Below are 16,237 nucleotides of genomic sequence, written 5' to 3'. Positions count from 1 at the left end.
CCAGGGAGAACACACCAGGAACAGCGGTGAGCAGCCATGCCGGGGAAGGGCTTGCCCGGAAGGGGACGGGAAGGAGATAACCTGACACATATTTTATAAAGACTTACTACCTTAATTCTAATGAGGAGCATACACGGCAGGGTCACGACTCATGTACCTCTTTCCTAGATTATCAGATTAGCCCTCTGCAGTCCCAACAATATCCCATTTTAACCCGTTCCCTATTCCTGAGTGGGCCACACACGCACTCTTCCTGCCGTTTTGCTCTTCTCCTTCCCCAGGCACATCGATTGCAGCTTTTTGGCCCACACTCTGGTGAGCGGAAGAAGGAAAGTTAGATGAAGATTTGAAAACAAAACAAAAGATTTGAAAACAAAACAAAATGTGAAAACACATTAACCTAATGACAAACAGTGAAATTCAATCCATTTATTTCAATGTACATTGTACATAAGTTACAAATCCTCACTTCTGCCACTCTGCTAGAACTTTTCCGGAAAAGCCTCCATTTCTTCCTTGATCCTGTTTTCTACCAGTAAGGCGAAGTTACTGTCTGTGTTTTGAAGGTTATAGCTGACAAACACCTGTTTGTTGGTCTTCCTGGCTAAAAAGAGAAAACACATTGGCACAGACGTGACTGAAATGCCTGGAGGTTGTGTGTGCCTCACACATCCCTGACAGCAGGACCATACCTGGGAAAAGAGACTGGGGTCGCAGGGAGAGAAGAAGGTTCTGGTTTTTAATGCTCCTCCAGGCAGCGGCTCCAAATGCAGCCACGCAGACCCCCTCCCACTGTCCACAACACTGGTTCTGCGAGAGTGGCCCCGGTCAGCAGCAGCACCTGGGAGCTTGTCAGAGATGCAGATTCCCAGGCTCCACCCCAGAGCAACCGAGCCAGAGATTCACAAGCGCTCCAGGGGATCCAAGCCCTAATGGTTGAGTACCACTGTTCTACCTAAAAAGTTGGTTTGCCTGTTTTGTTTTTACTTTTTTAAAATACAGACAATAATAAAGTAATTAAAATAAAATATTTAAGTTCTCCTTCAGTACCACCCTCTCTAGGAATTCCACTCCCTTCCCAGAGATAATCCTACATGTCTGTACATTTACATTTACATAACACACACACGTGTCTATGCGTGTGCAGACACACAAACGTAGGACCTTCAATTTGACGTTGAAGATACGTGTTAGCCCCTTTCTACAAAACCGTAATAGTTGAAGTGTGCTCCTCCAACTACAAAAATCAAGCCCAGTCACATGCCCAGAATCCTAACACATATTGGGCAGTAAGCCTTAATTAAACCAGTTCAGTACCGACCACACCAGTGCTGGGGCCCCCTCCTTCAGCGTCCCCCCCCCCTACACGGGGCAAGTGCCAACTCCCACTCCCCGCAGACATCAGATGACCATGCTGGCCCTGTCACATGGGGAGGTGAGGAGAGGGGGGCTGGCACTGTCAAGTCACAGCCCACTTAGCCTACTGTCGTCCAGGGGCAGGAAATTCCTTGTCCCCAGGGAGAGGCCACTCTGATTCCAATCACTCTACCTGCTAAGACAGGATCTTACAGGGAGCAAAACTGTGTCTGCCTGCACCGTCCACCCAGCAGCCCCAGCCCTGCCCTCCAGTGCGCACAGAGTAAGGGCGCCCCATGCACGCCAAAGCCCCCCAGTGCTTCTGGGGTTACTCTGGACCCGCTAGCACTTCTCTTTTCCTACTTGCTTTCATTCTCCATATAGGATACTGTTTCAGGACACGTCCTCTCTCTTCCCATTGCCCCTCTAGACAAGTGATGCATTTTCAACTGCAGGGTCCAGACCTAAGCTCGAGAGGACCAGCACAGGACGGGGCGGCATGATCCCAGCACCCGGGCATCAGCAGTCCCTCTAGCACTGCCAGCAGCCACATCATACCACTGACTTTCCCAGCCTTTCCGCGAGCTTGTCCTTGCTGGGCAACAGCTAAGCGCTGCCAGGTTTGGCTGATACAGGCAGGAGACGACCCTTCATCAATATCTGAGTTTAGAAGTTGGCGAAGACATTTTTTTTGGTCTACGTTTATACAGATTATAATCGATATAAACCACACGAGAAGAAAAATATTAAAAAAATCCTTTGCACAAAACTAAAAAAAAAAACCAACAAAATACAAAAAAAACAAAACAAAAAGCAAACTAGTTTGTTGCACACAAAGTGCTACTAGGCTCCCATCACAAGGACACCCGTGAGTCCATCTTACTTTACTGGCATCAACTATTTATTCGTGACGCAGCAAACGAGCCCCCGCCAGCCTCCTCTAGCAGAACCCGTCTCCCACTTTAGGGCGATCCCCGCGGTTTCCCGGCTCTGTAAACATGAGCACGCCTGTGTCTCCCCCTGACCAGGCAGGGCATGATACGGTATGTCAGCCTTTCCACACCGGCCGACGCACACGAGGAGCAAAGGGCCATCTCGTCTTCAACCTCTTTCGCGTGGTTCAGAAAACAATAACAACATCAACATAGGGAATAACACCCGGGACTCTGGGTGAAGGCTAGGCAGGAATTCCCTGTATCTTTGCTGCAAATTTTCTGTAAATTTAAAATTACTTCCTAATAAGAACTTACCAAAGTAACTTAGTAGTTGGGTAACTAGCGCACGGCTAGTTCCCAGCCAGGTTTCTCTAACGCCGGGCTAAAGAGAAAGTCCAGCGGACGCTCCTGTAACACTAGAGACGCCCACGGGGTCTGCACCGTCCGCACGCAGGGAACTCAGAGCGGCAGGTCTAGAAGCACCCACCCTCACCCTGGCCACGACTCCCCTGTCCGCCTCCACTGTGCGGCCACGCTGCTCACGCGGGGACTGCCTGGAGTGACTGGCATATAAACGCCCACTGAGCAGGGATCAGGTTGGCCGAACGGTGGGCACCACTCAACTACCCGCCCCTCAACACCAGGGGCCGGGCCTCCCCTGCCTCCACCCCCAGCGCCCCGCGCATCCAGGGCACTGGCCAGGAGCACTGGTGCACTCTTAAGACCGAGGAGGAGACAGAGGCTGCCCCCACTGTCCCACGTCCCCAGGCGCCCTGCACACTGGCAGGGGCAGGACAGACACAGCCGTCCTCAACTACCGAGCTATTTTCAGGAAGTATGTGTTCCAGGCACAAGAAGACAGTGGAGCCTTCAACCTCCCGCTCTTGCTTACCACCGTCTACACCATACTCAGGTCAGGCCCGCCTCCCCTCCGGCCAACTCTGCACGACACCACATGGACACTGAAGGACAGTCCTCCTGCGCAGGCTCTGCTGCACCACCAGGAGGCGACCCCGAGCCACTGCCTGATGGGCACTGGGCATCACTCTCACTCTCTTCCCAGGAGGTGGTAATGCGCTTCCAGGAGGGAACTGAGTCACCCTGTCACTCACCGGCCTGCACAGCAGGCCGTGGGAGCCCCTCAAGAACATGCCGGCTGAGGCAGTGGTCAGGGTCATGGACAGAGACAAGCCCTCCTTAAAGAAGACCCAACGTACAAAGGTCTGTGCTTCTCTCTCAGTATAAGGATGCTTTCCTTCTCCAGGGCCTGGCCTTGTGGGTCCCTGAAACAGCGAGCTCCCCATCTGGCTGCTCCTGCAGCCCCAGCCGCAGGTACGTACCTAAGCGCCGGGCAAGGCCAGTGGAAGTGGTGTCAGAAGTGTCTCCGAGGAGGGAGGTAGACACAGGGATGGAATCCTAAAAGGAAAACAAAGAACACAATGCTGCTTTTCCATCGGCCAAGCTTCTGTGGCTTCGGATTCCTCCTGAGTGTGGCAGTGGCAGGTTCTGGGAGGCTGGACACATTTACCGAGAGAAGGAAGCCCTGGCATCTGTGTAGACGGCCAGGTGGGCTGACCCTCCGCTGCACATGAGGTCAGACAGCTGGGACAGAGGAAGACCAGTCGCGGAAACTGGCATCATAGAGCTGTTAGCAAGTTCTAAGACTTATTTTACATAAAAGGCTTGTTTCAGTGTTGGTAACTCCAAAGCATGCTGAAAGGCCACATTATAACCAAGAGGGAAGCCAACAAGACCATTAAGGGCACAGCAGGAAGAAAGCTAATCACAGAGTCTAGGTGCCAAGTGCCCCTGGGTCCCTCTTACCCGCAAGTTAGCCATGAGCCCACAGGGCAGGATGCCTATCTCCTCATCTGGGCCTGTAAAGAGAACACACAACTCCATTCCCCTGAAGGTATCTGGGCTCTGCAAGCTCAGCAAGGGTCCTAGGGCACCAGCCATCAGTGTCCAAATAAGGAAAATAGGAACGTCAGAGTATGTTTGACCAATCCTCATTTCAGATAAGCAGTAAAACTAAAGAAATAAATGTGGCCCTTTTGAAATATAGAAGAAATCTGACCTCCAATTACTATGGAAGTAATCCCCCTTACCATTAAAATTCCTAGCTGAAGACAAAAAAAAACTCAACTAACTTACAATATGGTCAAAATTACTTTTATCAAAATACTAGCCTTCTAAAACAAACAGCACTCAGTATAGAGTCAAGATTTTTTTTTTGCCTTTCTCTTTTTTTAATTTAATTATATTTATTTTTTTAATTTATATTTTAGTTAACACACAGTGCGATATTGGTTTCAGGAGTAGAATTTAGTGATTCATCATTTACACCCAGTGCTCACCACAAGTGCCCTCCTTAATACCCATCACCCACCTAGCCCATCCCCCGCCAACCTCCCTCCATCAACCCTCAGTTTGTTCTTGATCGTTAAGAGTCTCTTATGGTTTGTTTCCTCTTTCCTTCCCCCCCTCTTCCCATAATGTATGTTCATCTGTTTTCTTTCATAAATTCCACCCATGCATGAGATCATATGGTATTTGTCTTTCTCTGACTTATTTCACTTAGCATAATATACTCGAGCTCCATCCACGTCATTGCAAATGGCAAGATTTCATTCCTTTTAATGGCTAAGTAATATTCCATTGTATGTATGTACCACATCTTTATCCATTCGTCCGTCAATGGACATTTGGGTTCTCCATAGTTTGGCTATTGTTGATAATGCTGCAATAAACATCAAGGGGCATGTATCCCTTTGAATCTGTATTGCTAGTAGTATCTCTAGTAGTGCAATTGCTGGATCATAGGGTAGCTCTATTTTTAATTCTTTGAGGAACCTCCATACTGTTCTCCAGAGTGGCTGCACCAGTTTGCATTCCCACCAGCAGCTTAAGAGGGTTCCCCTTTCTCCACATCCTCGCCAATACCTGTTGCCTCTTGTCTTGTTAATTTTAGCCATTCTGACAGGTGTGAGGTGGTATCTCATCATAGTTTTGATTTGTATTTCCCTGATAATAAGTGACACCGAGCATCTTTTCACATGTCTCTTAGCCATCTGGATATCTTCTTTGGACAAATGTCTATTCATGTATTCCGCCCATTTCTTGAATGGATTATTTTTTTGGGGGGGGGGGTGTTGAGTTTGATAAATTCTTTATAGATCTTGGATACTAACCCTTTATCAGATATGTCATTTGCAAATATCTTCTCCCAATCATAGGCTACCTTTTAGTTTTCTTTTGCAGTGCAGCTTTTTATTTTGATGAAGTCCCAAAAGTTCATTTTTGCTTTTGTTTCAGTTGCCTCCAGCGATGCGTCTATAAGAAGTTAATATGGCCGAGGTCAGGGAGGTTGCTGCCTGTGTTCTCCTCTAGGATGTTGATGGTTTCCTATCTCACATTTAGGTCTTTCATCCATTTTGAATTTATTTTTGTGTATGGTATAAGAAAGTGGTCCAGTTTCATTCCTCTGCGTATTGCTGTCCAGTTTTCCGAACACCATTTGTTGAAGAGACTTTTTTCCGTTGGATATTCTTTCCTACTTTGTAGATTAGTTGACGATATAGTTGTGGGTCCACTTCTGGGTTCTCTATTCTGTGCCATTGATCTACGTGACTGTTTTTATCCCAGTACCATACTGTCTTGATGATTAGAGCTTTGTAATACAGCTTGAAGTCTGACATTATGATGCCTCCAGTTTTTTCTTTTTCAGTATTGCTTTGGTTGTTCGGGTTCTTTTGTGGTTCCATACAAATTTTAGGATTGCTTGTTCTAGCTCTGTGAAAAATGCTGGTGGTATTTTGATAGGGATTGCATTAAATGTGTAGATTGCTTTGGGTAGTACAGACATTTTAACAATGTTTGTTTTTCCAATCCATGAGCTTGGAATGCTTTTCCATTTCTTTGTGTCATCTTCAATTTCTTTTGTAAGTGTTCTATAGTTTCCAGAGTACAGATCTTTTACCTCTTTAGTTAGGTTTGTTCCTAGGCATCTTATTGTTTTTGGTGCAGTTGCAAATGGGATCAATTCCTTGAATTCTTTTGCTGCTGCTTCGTCATTGTTTAGAAATTCAACAGACTTCTCCACATTAATTTTATATCCTGCAACTTTGCTGAATTCATGTATCAGTTCTAGCAATTTTTTGGTGGAGTCTTTCACATTTTCTACATAGAGTATCATGTCGTTGGACTTCTTCCTTGCTGGCTTGGATGCCTTTGATTTCTTTTTATTGTGTGATTGCTGAGGCTAAGACTTCCAGTACTATGTTAAACAGTAATGGTGAGAGTGGACATCCTTGTCTTATTCCTGACCATAGGGAAAGGCTCTCAGTTTTTCCCCTTTGAGGATGACATTAGCTGTGGGTCCTTCATATATGGCCTTTATAATGTTGAGGTATGTTCCATCTATCCCTACTTTGTTGAGGGTTTTTATCAAGAATGGATGCTGTGCAGGTGCCTGGGTGGCTCAGTTGGTTGAGCGACTGCCTTCAGCTCAGGTCATGATCCTGGAGTCCCGGGATCGAGTTCCACATCGGACTCCCTACTCGGCAGGGAGTCTGCTTCTCCCTCTGACCCTCTTCCCTCTCGTGCTCTCTATCTCTCATTCTCTCTCTCTCAAATAAATAAATCTTTTAAAAAAAATCATTAAAAAAAAAAGAATGGATGCTGTGCTTTGTCAAATGCTTCTTCTGCATCTATTGACAGGATCTTATCCTTTGATAGGTTCTTATCCTTTCTTTTATTAACGTGGTGTATCACACTGACTGATCTGCAAATACTGAACCACCCCTGAAGCCCAGGAATAAATCCCACTTGATCATGGTAAATAATTCTTTTAATGTACTGTTGAATTCAATTTGCTAGTATTTTGTTGAGAATTTTTGCATCCATGTTCATCAAGGATATTGGCCTGTAATTCTTTTTAGTGGGGTGTTTGTCTGGTTTTGGAATCAAGGTAATGCTGGCTTTGTAGAATGAGTTCACAAGTTCTCCTTCCATTTCTATTTTTTGGAACAATCTGAGAAGAACGGGTATTAACTCCTCTTTAAATGTTTGGTAAAATTCCCCTGGGAAGCCACGTGGCCCAAGACTTTTGTTTGTTGGGAGATTTTTGATTACTGATTCAATTTCTTTGCTGGTTATGGTTTTGTTCAAATTTTCTATTTCTTTCTGCTTCAGTTTTGGTAGTAAGTTTCTAGGAAATTGTCCATTTCTTCCAGATTGCCCAGTTTGTTGGCATAGAATTTTTTCATAGTATTCTCTTACAATTGTTTGTGTTTCCATGGTATTGGTTGTGATCTCTCCTCTTTCATTTGTGATCTTATCTATTTGGGTCCTCTTTTTTGATAGGTCTGGCTAGGGGGTTATCAATTTTATACATTCCTTCAAAGAACCAGCTCTTAGTTTTGTTAATCTGTTCTACTGGTTTGTTTGTTTCTGTATCATTTATTTCTGCTCTAATCTTTATGATTTCCCTTCTTCTGCTGGCTTTAGGCTTTATTTGCTCTTCCTTTTCTAGGTCCTTTAGGTGTAAGGTTAAACTGTGTATTTAAAACTTTTCTTGCTTCTTGAGGTAGACCTGTATTGCAATATACTTCCCTCTTAGAACTGCCTTTGCTGCACCCCAAAGGTTTTAGACTGTCGTGTTTTGATTTTCATTTGCTTCCATGTATTTTTTTTTAAATTACTTCTTTAATTTCCTGGTTAACCCATTCATTCTTTAGTAGGATGCTCTTTAGACTCCATGTATTTGAGGTCTTTCCAAATTTTTTCTTGTGGTTGACTTCAAGTTCAGAGAGTTGTGGTCTGAAAATATGCATGGTATGATCTCGATCTTTTTTGTACTTGTTGAGGGCTGATTTGTGACCCAGTATGTGATCTATTCTGGAGAATGTTCCATGTGCACTCAAAAAGAATGTGTATTCTGCTGCTTTAGGATGAAACGTTCTGAATATATCCGTTAAGTCCATCTGGTCCAGTGTGTCATTCAAAACAACTGTTTCCTTGTTGATTTCTGCTTAGACGATCTGTCCATTGCTGTGAATGGGGTGTTAAAGTCCCCTACTATTATTGTATTATTATCAATGAGTTTATATTTATTATTAATTGATTTGTATATTTGGGTGCTCCCGAGTTGAGGGCATAAATATTTACAATTGTTAGATCTTGTTGATGGATAGACCCCTTAATTATGATATAATGCTCTTTTTCTCTCTTGATATAGTCTTTGTTTTAAAAATCTAATTTTTCTAATATAAGTATGGCTACCCTGGCTTTCTTTTGATATCCATTAGCATGATAGATGGTTCTCCATCCCCTCACTTTCAATCTGCAGGTGTCTTTAGGTTTAAAATGAGTGTCTTATAGGCAACATATAGATGGATCTTGTTTTGTTTTTTATCCATTCTCATACTGTATGTCTTTTGATTAGGGCATTTAGTCTATTTACATTCAGAGTGATTATTGAAAGATATGAATTTAGTGCCACTGTGTTACCTACAGAGTTGATGTTTCTAGTGATGTTCTCTGGTCCTTTCTAATCTTTGTTGCCTTTGGTCTTTTTTTTCTCCACTTGAAGAGTCCCCCTTAAAATTTCTTGCAGGGCTTGTTCAGTGGTCACAAACTCCTTTAGTTTTTGTTTGTCTGGGAGACTCTCTCTCCTATTCTGAGTGACAGCTTTGCCGGATAAAGATTTCTTGGCTGAATATTTTTCCCATTTAGCGTGTTGAAGATATCCTACCACTCTCTTCTGGCCTACCAAGTTTCTGTGGACCAGATCTGCTGCGAATCTAATCTGTTTTCCTTTGTAAGTTAAGGAATTTTTTTTCCCTTGCTGCTTTCAGGATTCTTTCCCTGTCTGTGTATTTTGTGAGTCTGACGATGCTATGCCTTGCTGATGGTCAGCTTTTGTTGAATTTAATGGGAGTTCTCTGTGCTTCTTGGATTTTGATGTCTGTGTTCTTCCCCAGTTTAGGGAATTTCAGCTATAATTTGTTTGAATAAACCTTCTGCCTCTTTTTCTCTCTCTTCATCTTCTGGGACTCCCATGATACAAATGTTAAGACATTTTAATAAGTCGCTGACTTCCCTAAGTCTACCTTTGTGTTCCATTACCTTTCTTTCCCTCTTCTTTTCATCTCCATTATCTTCCATAATTTTACCTTCTATATCACTGATTCACTCCTCTGCTTCATCCATCCTCATTTTTATGACCTCCTTTGGTGTTTGCATCTTGGCTATAGCATTTTTAATTTCGGTCTGACTAGATTTTAGTTCTTTTATCTCTGCAATAAGGGATTCTCTTGTGTCTTTTATGCTTTCTTAAAGCCCAGCTAGTATTATCCTTATGATTACTGTTTTAAATTCTAGTTCAGACATCTTACTTATATCTGTATTGATGAAATCCCTGTCCATGGGTTCTACTTCTTGTTCTTTTGGGGTGAATTCCTGCATCTTGTCATTTTGTCCAGAAAAGAAGACAGAAAAAACAAACAAATAAAAAAACAAAAAACAAAGAAAAAATACCCAAAAAAGTAATCTTGGGTGTGTTTTAGTCTGCTTGTTAAAAGAATCTAGATCCAAAACTTTAAAAATAAAGAAGTAAAATAAAATAAAATAAAAACAAAAAAATAAAAAATATTAAAATATACAAGTTAAAAAAAATAATAAAAGGAACAGAAAAAAGAAAATAAATGAATAATAAAAAAACAAAGCGTAAAAGTAAAAAGGAAGCTAGATCCTATTTCCCCTAGAGCTGAAGCTTTGCAGCACTCTAGGATTAGTAGACTTGGTACCAGCCCGTTGTTTGTGCTAGTCTTCTTGGGGGAGGGGCCTGCTGGGCTGATTCTCAGGTGGCTGGCCCTAGTGGAAATGGGCCTCCCGGGCTCAGGGGAACAGTGCTTGGTGTAAGCGGACCAGCCTCCGCTAGGTGGTGCGTCTTGCTCCCTGAAGGCTTTCCATGCTGATGGGCAGGATGAACATGGCGGCAACCTGTGCACTAGCCCTGGAGCTGACGGTTCACACTCCTACTCTTCACTGAGCCCTCATGAAAGAGCAACCAATCACCCCTCATGTTCCCCCAGTTTCCATCAGAACCCTGCACTCACCCTGCCTGTATCCAAGCTTTTTTATCTCAGGCACATGACTTAGTTTCAAGACTCCAAATTTTAGGGACTCCCATGGCACTGACCCACAGTTCCTCTGGGGGAGGGTCTCCCCACGCTTTTGCAGTTTGCCGCCCATCCCAGGAAAGCAGTCTCACCACCACACAGCAGTTCGCAGTTTATAGGAAAACAGAGCAGAAAGCCGGAACCAAGACCCGCTGCTCTCAGCCAGCATCCCTATTCCTCTGCCTGGGAACAACACAGCACCTTGGCACTACCCATTCTTCCTGCAACCCAGGGAATCCTCAGACCACCCTGTCACTCCTGGCACTCTGCCCTGCTTCACCACCTGAGCACCTTTGAGCCAGGGACGTGCCCCACAGTAGTGGACTTCTAAAGTTCAGATTTTGCACTCCGCTGCTAAAATACTTGGTGGTAACCTCCATAAGCAGGGTCCCTCCCTGCCTCTGTACCCAGTTATATCTCCCTAAGTCAACTCTCCACACCTCCTACCTTCCAAAAGGTGGTCGCTTTTCTACTTGTAGACTTTAAGTTTTTGCTCTCTCAGACCTCAGATTGATTTCTTGGGTGTTCAGAATGATTTGATAACTAGCTGTGTTCAAGGGACATGACAAGCCCCTATTCCTCCACCATCTTAACTCCTCCCTGCCAGGAGGCAAGATTTTTAGAGGAACAAGCATGTGCCACCAGAGGCTCTGGGGTGGGCACCCCTCCCCCCACACTGTCCAGGTAGAGACAGGTAAACTGAATAAACACCTACTATGTGCCAGATACTGTGAGCAGGGCACAGATCAGTGACTGCTCCTTGCCTCCTAGCGGTTCAAAGTCACTTCAAAAGGAGAAAGAACTTGTTCAGGTCTATAAGAGATGATCAAAAAAACACAAGATAAGAATGAAAGCATTTACTGCAAGCTTTTTTGTTGAAAAGATAACAAAAACATGAACTCAATGAATTTGCTGTTTACAAGTTTCAAGTTCAATATTCAGCTATATGCTAACAGTATTTACAGTTAAACTTTTAGAAACAGAAAATCTACTTTAAGGTGATCATTTCCCAACAAAAAGAAAACTAAAAACCTTATATTGTTACCCTTAGTACTTCATTATTTCCAAAATCTTACTATGCCCAGCTAGTCTCCGAGGCACACACATGCTTAAGACAGTTTTACTATGGCTGGAGCACCACTGTCCACTCCAAGTGGGCCCAACAGGTCCTACATCATCTGAGCACGTAGGGCCCCTGTATCATCCTTGTTCTAAAGCCTGTCAGTGCCACAGACAGACCACGTGATGCAAGGTACGCCAGCTGGAAGAGCAGCAGAATGGTATGGTTTTGTTCTATATGGTCTTGTCTTACTGTGGCGGTCGAGGGGGAAGGGAGGAGGGGGAGACGTCACAGACCCTTTGGTGCCACCCTCCACGCATGGGCCAAAAACCTTTCTCTGGGAAGGGCCAGAGGATAAATCGTTTAGTTTTTATGGACTACAAGGTCCAGTTTTAACTGTTCGCCTCTGCCATCAAAATACAGAAGCTGCAACAGACATTACTGAATGGATGGGCAGAACTATGTTCCGATAAAACTTGGTTACAAAAGTAGAAGGCAGGCCAGCCCCTAAGCCATGGTTTGCCAAGCCCTGTTCCACAGGAATCTTGTGTTTCCTGCTTTAAGCTATGGTCTACACATTTCTCTCCAGCTGGAGAGTGGGTGCTCTGCTGCAGGAAGATAATGTACAAGTATACAATGTGACCAATGAATAGGACTGAACTTCTGACAGGTCTGGTAACTGAGACCGGCCTCTTTTCCTTTCCCTACCTGCTCTTGGTAGAGTGTGAGCTTCCAGATGAGGAAATACACCCTACTAGGAGCTATGACTACCAAATGGTCTGACTGCCAAAGTGTGCCAAAGCAGCCCACAGGAGGAATCCTGAAACTGATTCAAAGAAGCAAGGCCTGGTCTTACCAATCAGTAGTGCTGTGCCCCATGTGACCCACAGCCTTACCCACTGTCTATGACTACAGCCTAAGGACTAGGAAAGAAAGAAGGTGAGGTGGCTCCAGCGTACCACAACCTCCAAACACACAGCCCCACCCATCACCTCATGCCCCTGCAGGCCCTCTACGTCTCCTCCAATGACAGAAGGAACTGCCACCTGCCCAAAGGCCCAGCTGCCAGTACCCACCAGAAAAGAAAAAAAGGAAAGCCGCCCAGGAAAGAAGAGCAAGAAGGGAAAGGGCAGAAGAGGGATATGTGTGAAGACATCCAGAAGCCCCATTCAGAGGATGTCTCCTTCCTGAAGCTTTGCCCAGGTCCTGCCTGATGGCTCACTCCTCTGCTTTCCTACCACCCCAAGGTCCCCTCGGAGATTACAATCCTTACTGCGGCAGGTTACTCCTAGCCCTCCCTAGCACACCTGGAGTTCCTTGAGGGAGGCCTCCTTCACTCACTCAACAATTTAATGAGCAGCTTGTCAGGCACTAAGGTTACAAAGACTCATAAAATGGACAAACCTCACGACCACCACACCCACCACCACCACCACCAGGGATACTGATAATTAATTGCAGAGGGAGCAACATCTGGGGACACGCCTATGTGCTAAAGTAGCCAGGAGTGGGCAGGAGGAGGGCGGGAGCAGGGGAGCTCTACCAGGTAACAGAGCCTAAAGAGTTACTGTAAAGTCTCTGAACTGTGCTCTAAGTGTACCTCTTGAAAGGTCTGGAGCAGAGGAATGACAATATCTGATTGCTGTCTGCTGCCCCGTAGAGAACTGGCCATAAGGCAGTGTTGTGGGCTGAATCACGTCCTCCAAAAAGGTAAGTGCAAATCCTAACCCCTAGCACCTGTGAATGTAACTTTTTTTTTTAGAAATAGGGTCTCTGCAGATGTAATTAAGCTGGAATTTAAGATGAGGTCATAATGGAATAGGGTGGTCCCTTAACTTATTATGACTGGTGTCTTTACAAGTAAAGACACAGAGAAAGAGACACACAGAAAAGGCCAGTGACATTGATTGATTAATGGTGGCCATTATAACTAAGCCAAGGAATGCCAAGGACTTCCAGCAACACCAGATGATGGGAGAGGCATGAGAACATTTCTCCTTCAGAGCCTCCAGAGGGACCAGACCTGCTGACACCTTGATTTCAGACTTCTGGCCTTCTGAACTGTGCGAGAATAAATCTTAGTTGGTTTAAGCCACCCAGCTTGTGGCACTTTGCTACAAGCAGCTCTAAGAAATTAACACAGGCAGCAAAGGGGGAATCAGGCAAGGAAAAGGAGATGCTGCAGGTTTGGCCCAGGGTAGCAGGCCTGAAAGGAGGTGATGGGTGTGTAGAGGCCGCTTTGAGGCAATCAACTTGAACAATGGAAACCTGAGTACAGTAGAAGGACCCACAGTGCCCTCCAACCCCTTGGCTGAATACAAGCAGGCCCATTAGGCGACCCACCTAAGCCCTAGCTAACCAATGGGTTACTTACACCCCAAAACAGGTACCAAAACAAGGAGGAACATTCCACATGTTCCCATACCTCCTCACCCTCCCCCTTAACTACAGTTCCACAACACTGCCTCCTGGCAGACAGTCTCTCTCATGCTCTCCTTCCCGCTGTGCATTCAATAACCTGCTGTCTCCTTTGCTCTGTCTTGGGTGAATTCTTTCACTGACCCTGCCAACGGCCTCCACCTGATGGGGTCGCCCCACATGCTGATTGGATTCCCCCGATGTTCTGATGGACCGCAGTGCCTACAGATTCACTGACACTCCCATGTGGAGAGTGGAAGACAGAGTAATCAAAGTTTGAATGGATTTTCCACAACGGAGATGGGATGGCTGTGAAAGAAGCACGTCCGTGGGAAGAGGTTGAGAGTTCGGTCTTAAATATGTCTAGTGTGAGATGCCTATTAAACTTTCAGGCGGAAACACAGGAGTCTAAAATTCAGGAAAGAGGTCTGTACTAGAAACAGAAAATTCGGTGTGGTCAATACAGGGAAGGCATGAAAACTAAGAGGTGGATGCCATCCCCCAGGGCAGGAGTGTGACCAGAGAGCAGAGGTCCCACGGTAGAGCCCCACTGAACAACCAACTACAGAGAGGGGCTGGAAGAGCTAGCAGTGGGGCGCCCGCCTTAAAGGCAGAGGAGGTGGGGAGAGGCGGAGCTCGCCTGGGGGCCCACGCGCCGGCGTGGACCGCACCCCGTTCACCTCGGGTGGTGCAGGTCGGACCGGACCCCGGTTCCCTAAAACACCATAGTAAGAGTTCCGGGGAGCCCCCAGACCCCTGGGCCCAGGAAAAACCTGAGGGCCACGCGCACGCACCTAGGGGGCCGGAACCCCCTCCGGTACCCCACTTGTTCCGGGACCCTCGGTTACCCTCCGTCCCAGCCCCCGCCCCCACACCGGCCCTCTCCCTTGGGCCTCCACCCCCCCATGCCCGCCCGGCCTCCCCCGCCGCGTCCCCCGTCCTCTCCCCCCCACCCCAGCCCCAGCCCCCTTCAGGACCTCCCCGACCGCGTTCGCTGGCCCTCTCCGCCCTCCCCCTCGCCCCCGCCCCGACCTGCACTCACGTAGCGGTTGCACATGGCCACTGCGAGGTTGCGCAGGTGCGGCGTGGCTCCCACCCACAGGAAGAGCGAGTCCGTCAGCCGCATGACATGGAAGTGGACGAGCTGTTCCCACAGCCTCGCGCTGAAGTTGTGCAAGGAGACGTCCCCGCCCGCGGGCGACCCCTCCATGCCGCCTGGAGGGCCCGGTCCAGCGAGCGCCGAGACTCCGGCTGTGCTGCCGGCGCGGGCCTGGCCAGGCCCAACCAAGCGAGCGCCGAGAGGCCGAGAGGCCGAGCGCTCGCCTTCGCTCTCGGTCCCGGGGCTCCGGCAGGGCGGGCCCGGGGAGGAGGAGGGGCTAGCCCGGGGCGGGGCCGGGGCGGGCCCAGGAGTGGGCGGGGCCGGGCTTCTCGACCTCGCGCCGAAGGCAGAGCGCAGACTGCGCGGTTCCCCAGCCTCTCCCAGTGCTGGGGTTTGCTGAAAACCTGCTGTCATCAGCGACATGGGCAGGGCCGGCGTCAGGGGGCTGACCTCAGGGTGTCCAGGGCCGCCGGGCAGAACTCGCCCTCGCTTGTTCCCTCCCTCCTCCTTAGTGCTTGATAAGTAGCATTCGTGTGCCAGAGCTAGCTGCAACGTCATCCCAGGTCGTGACTCGTAGCGCTTTGGAGACAATCACTTTTTAATTAGTTCCTTAAGCCATCACCTTGTCTTTGGTTTGTTTTACCAAAATCCTCCTCCCCTAGGAGCCCTGTACCTTCAGGGAAGCCTTGAATGCAGCTACCTTTGAGAAAGGCGGCGATATTGGAAGAAAGCCTCCAAAAATTGTAACCACTAAAGTTGGCAGGAAGGCACTCTTGGACTCAGACCCCCTGAGGTTTGCAATCACATACAAGCCCGGGCCTTGGGCTGACTTTTAATCTTTCTCGGACTCTGTTTCCTCGTGGACAAAATAGTAATAAGAATAGGTACCTTTCAGAGGAGTGGAAAGGAGTAGGCGCCAGTATGTGGAGAGCACGGTTAATGGTGGCCATTATCACTAAGAGACCCTTTAATCCGAGTCACTTTGGGACACTGCGGAGTTGAAATAAGGAAGCCTTCAATATCAGAGAGAATGAGGTAAAAGCAAGCAGGATCCATTTTGTCAGGTTCTGTTAGAACGGACCGTTGGGTTTTATCTCAGAACTATCACAGTCCTACTTTTTAAAGCTCTAATAGGTCTCAGTAGACAAAATTTAAATGTAAAAGGTTACATTTGTAACCATGTAAA

At 46.8% G+C, this 16,237-nt stretch overlaps 1 protein-coding gene across 1 annotated transcript; it reads right to left on the bottom strand.

Annotated features, from left to right (window-relative positions):
- Nucleotides 1–414: 414 nt before the first annotated feature.
- On the bottom strand, nt 415–15,296 carry PSMG4 (proteasome assembly chaperone 4). The gene is made up of 3 exons (XM_028122936.1): nt 14,995–15,296; nt 3,632–3,707; nt 415–604 (listed from the first exon to the last, which is right to left on the bottom strand). Exons 1-3 carry the CDS (start codon nt 15,160–15,162, stop codon nt 483–485), a joined length of 366 nt encoding a protein of 121 aa, XP_027978737.1. The 5' UTR covers nt 15,163–15,296; the 3' UTR covers nt 415–482.
- Between the last annotated feature and the right edge of the window lie 941 nt (nt 15,297–16,237).

This window comes from Eumetopias jubatus, unplaced genomic scaffold (genome assembly GCF_037043125.1).
Source record: "Eumetopias jubatus isolate StellerSeaLion01/CBP00866 unplaced genomic scaffold, mEumJub1_p1.0 scaffold_6, whole genome shotgun sequence".
In the NCBI taxonomy this organism is placed as follows: domain Eukaryota; kingdom Metazoa; phylum Chordata; class Mammalia; order Carnivora; family Otariidae; genus Eumetopias; species Eumetopias jubatus.
The sequence above is the reverse complement of the archived record's forward strand: the minus strand, read 5'-3'. Positions and strand labels throughout refer to the sequence as shown.

Coding starts and splice junctions, on each gene's coding strand:
- PSMG4 (XM_028122936.1), bottom strand. CDS start 15,162: ATGGAGGGGTCGCCCGCGGGCGGGGACGTCTCCTTGCACAACTTCAGC. Junction 3,708..14,994: donor TGGCCATGTGCAACCGCTAC/GTGAGTGCAGGT, acceptor TTTTCCTTTTAG/GATTCCATCCCTGTGTCTAC. Junction 605..3,631: donor TGGCCTTGCCCGGCGCTTAG/GTACGTACCTGC, acceptor TTCTCTTTTTAG/CCAGGAAGACCAACAAACAG.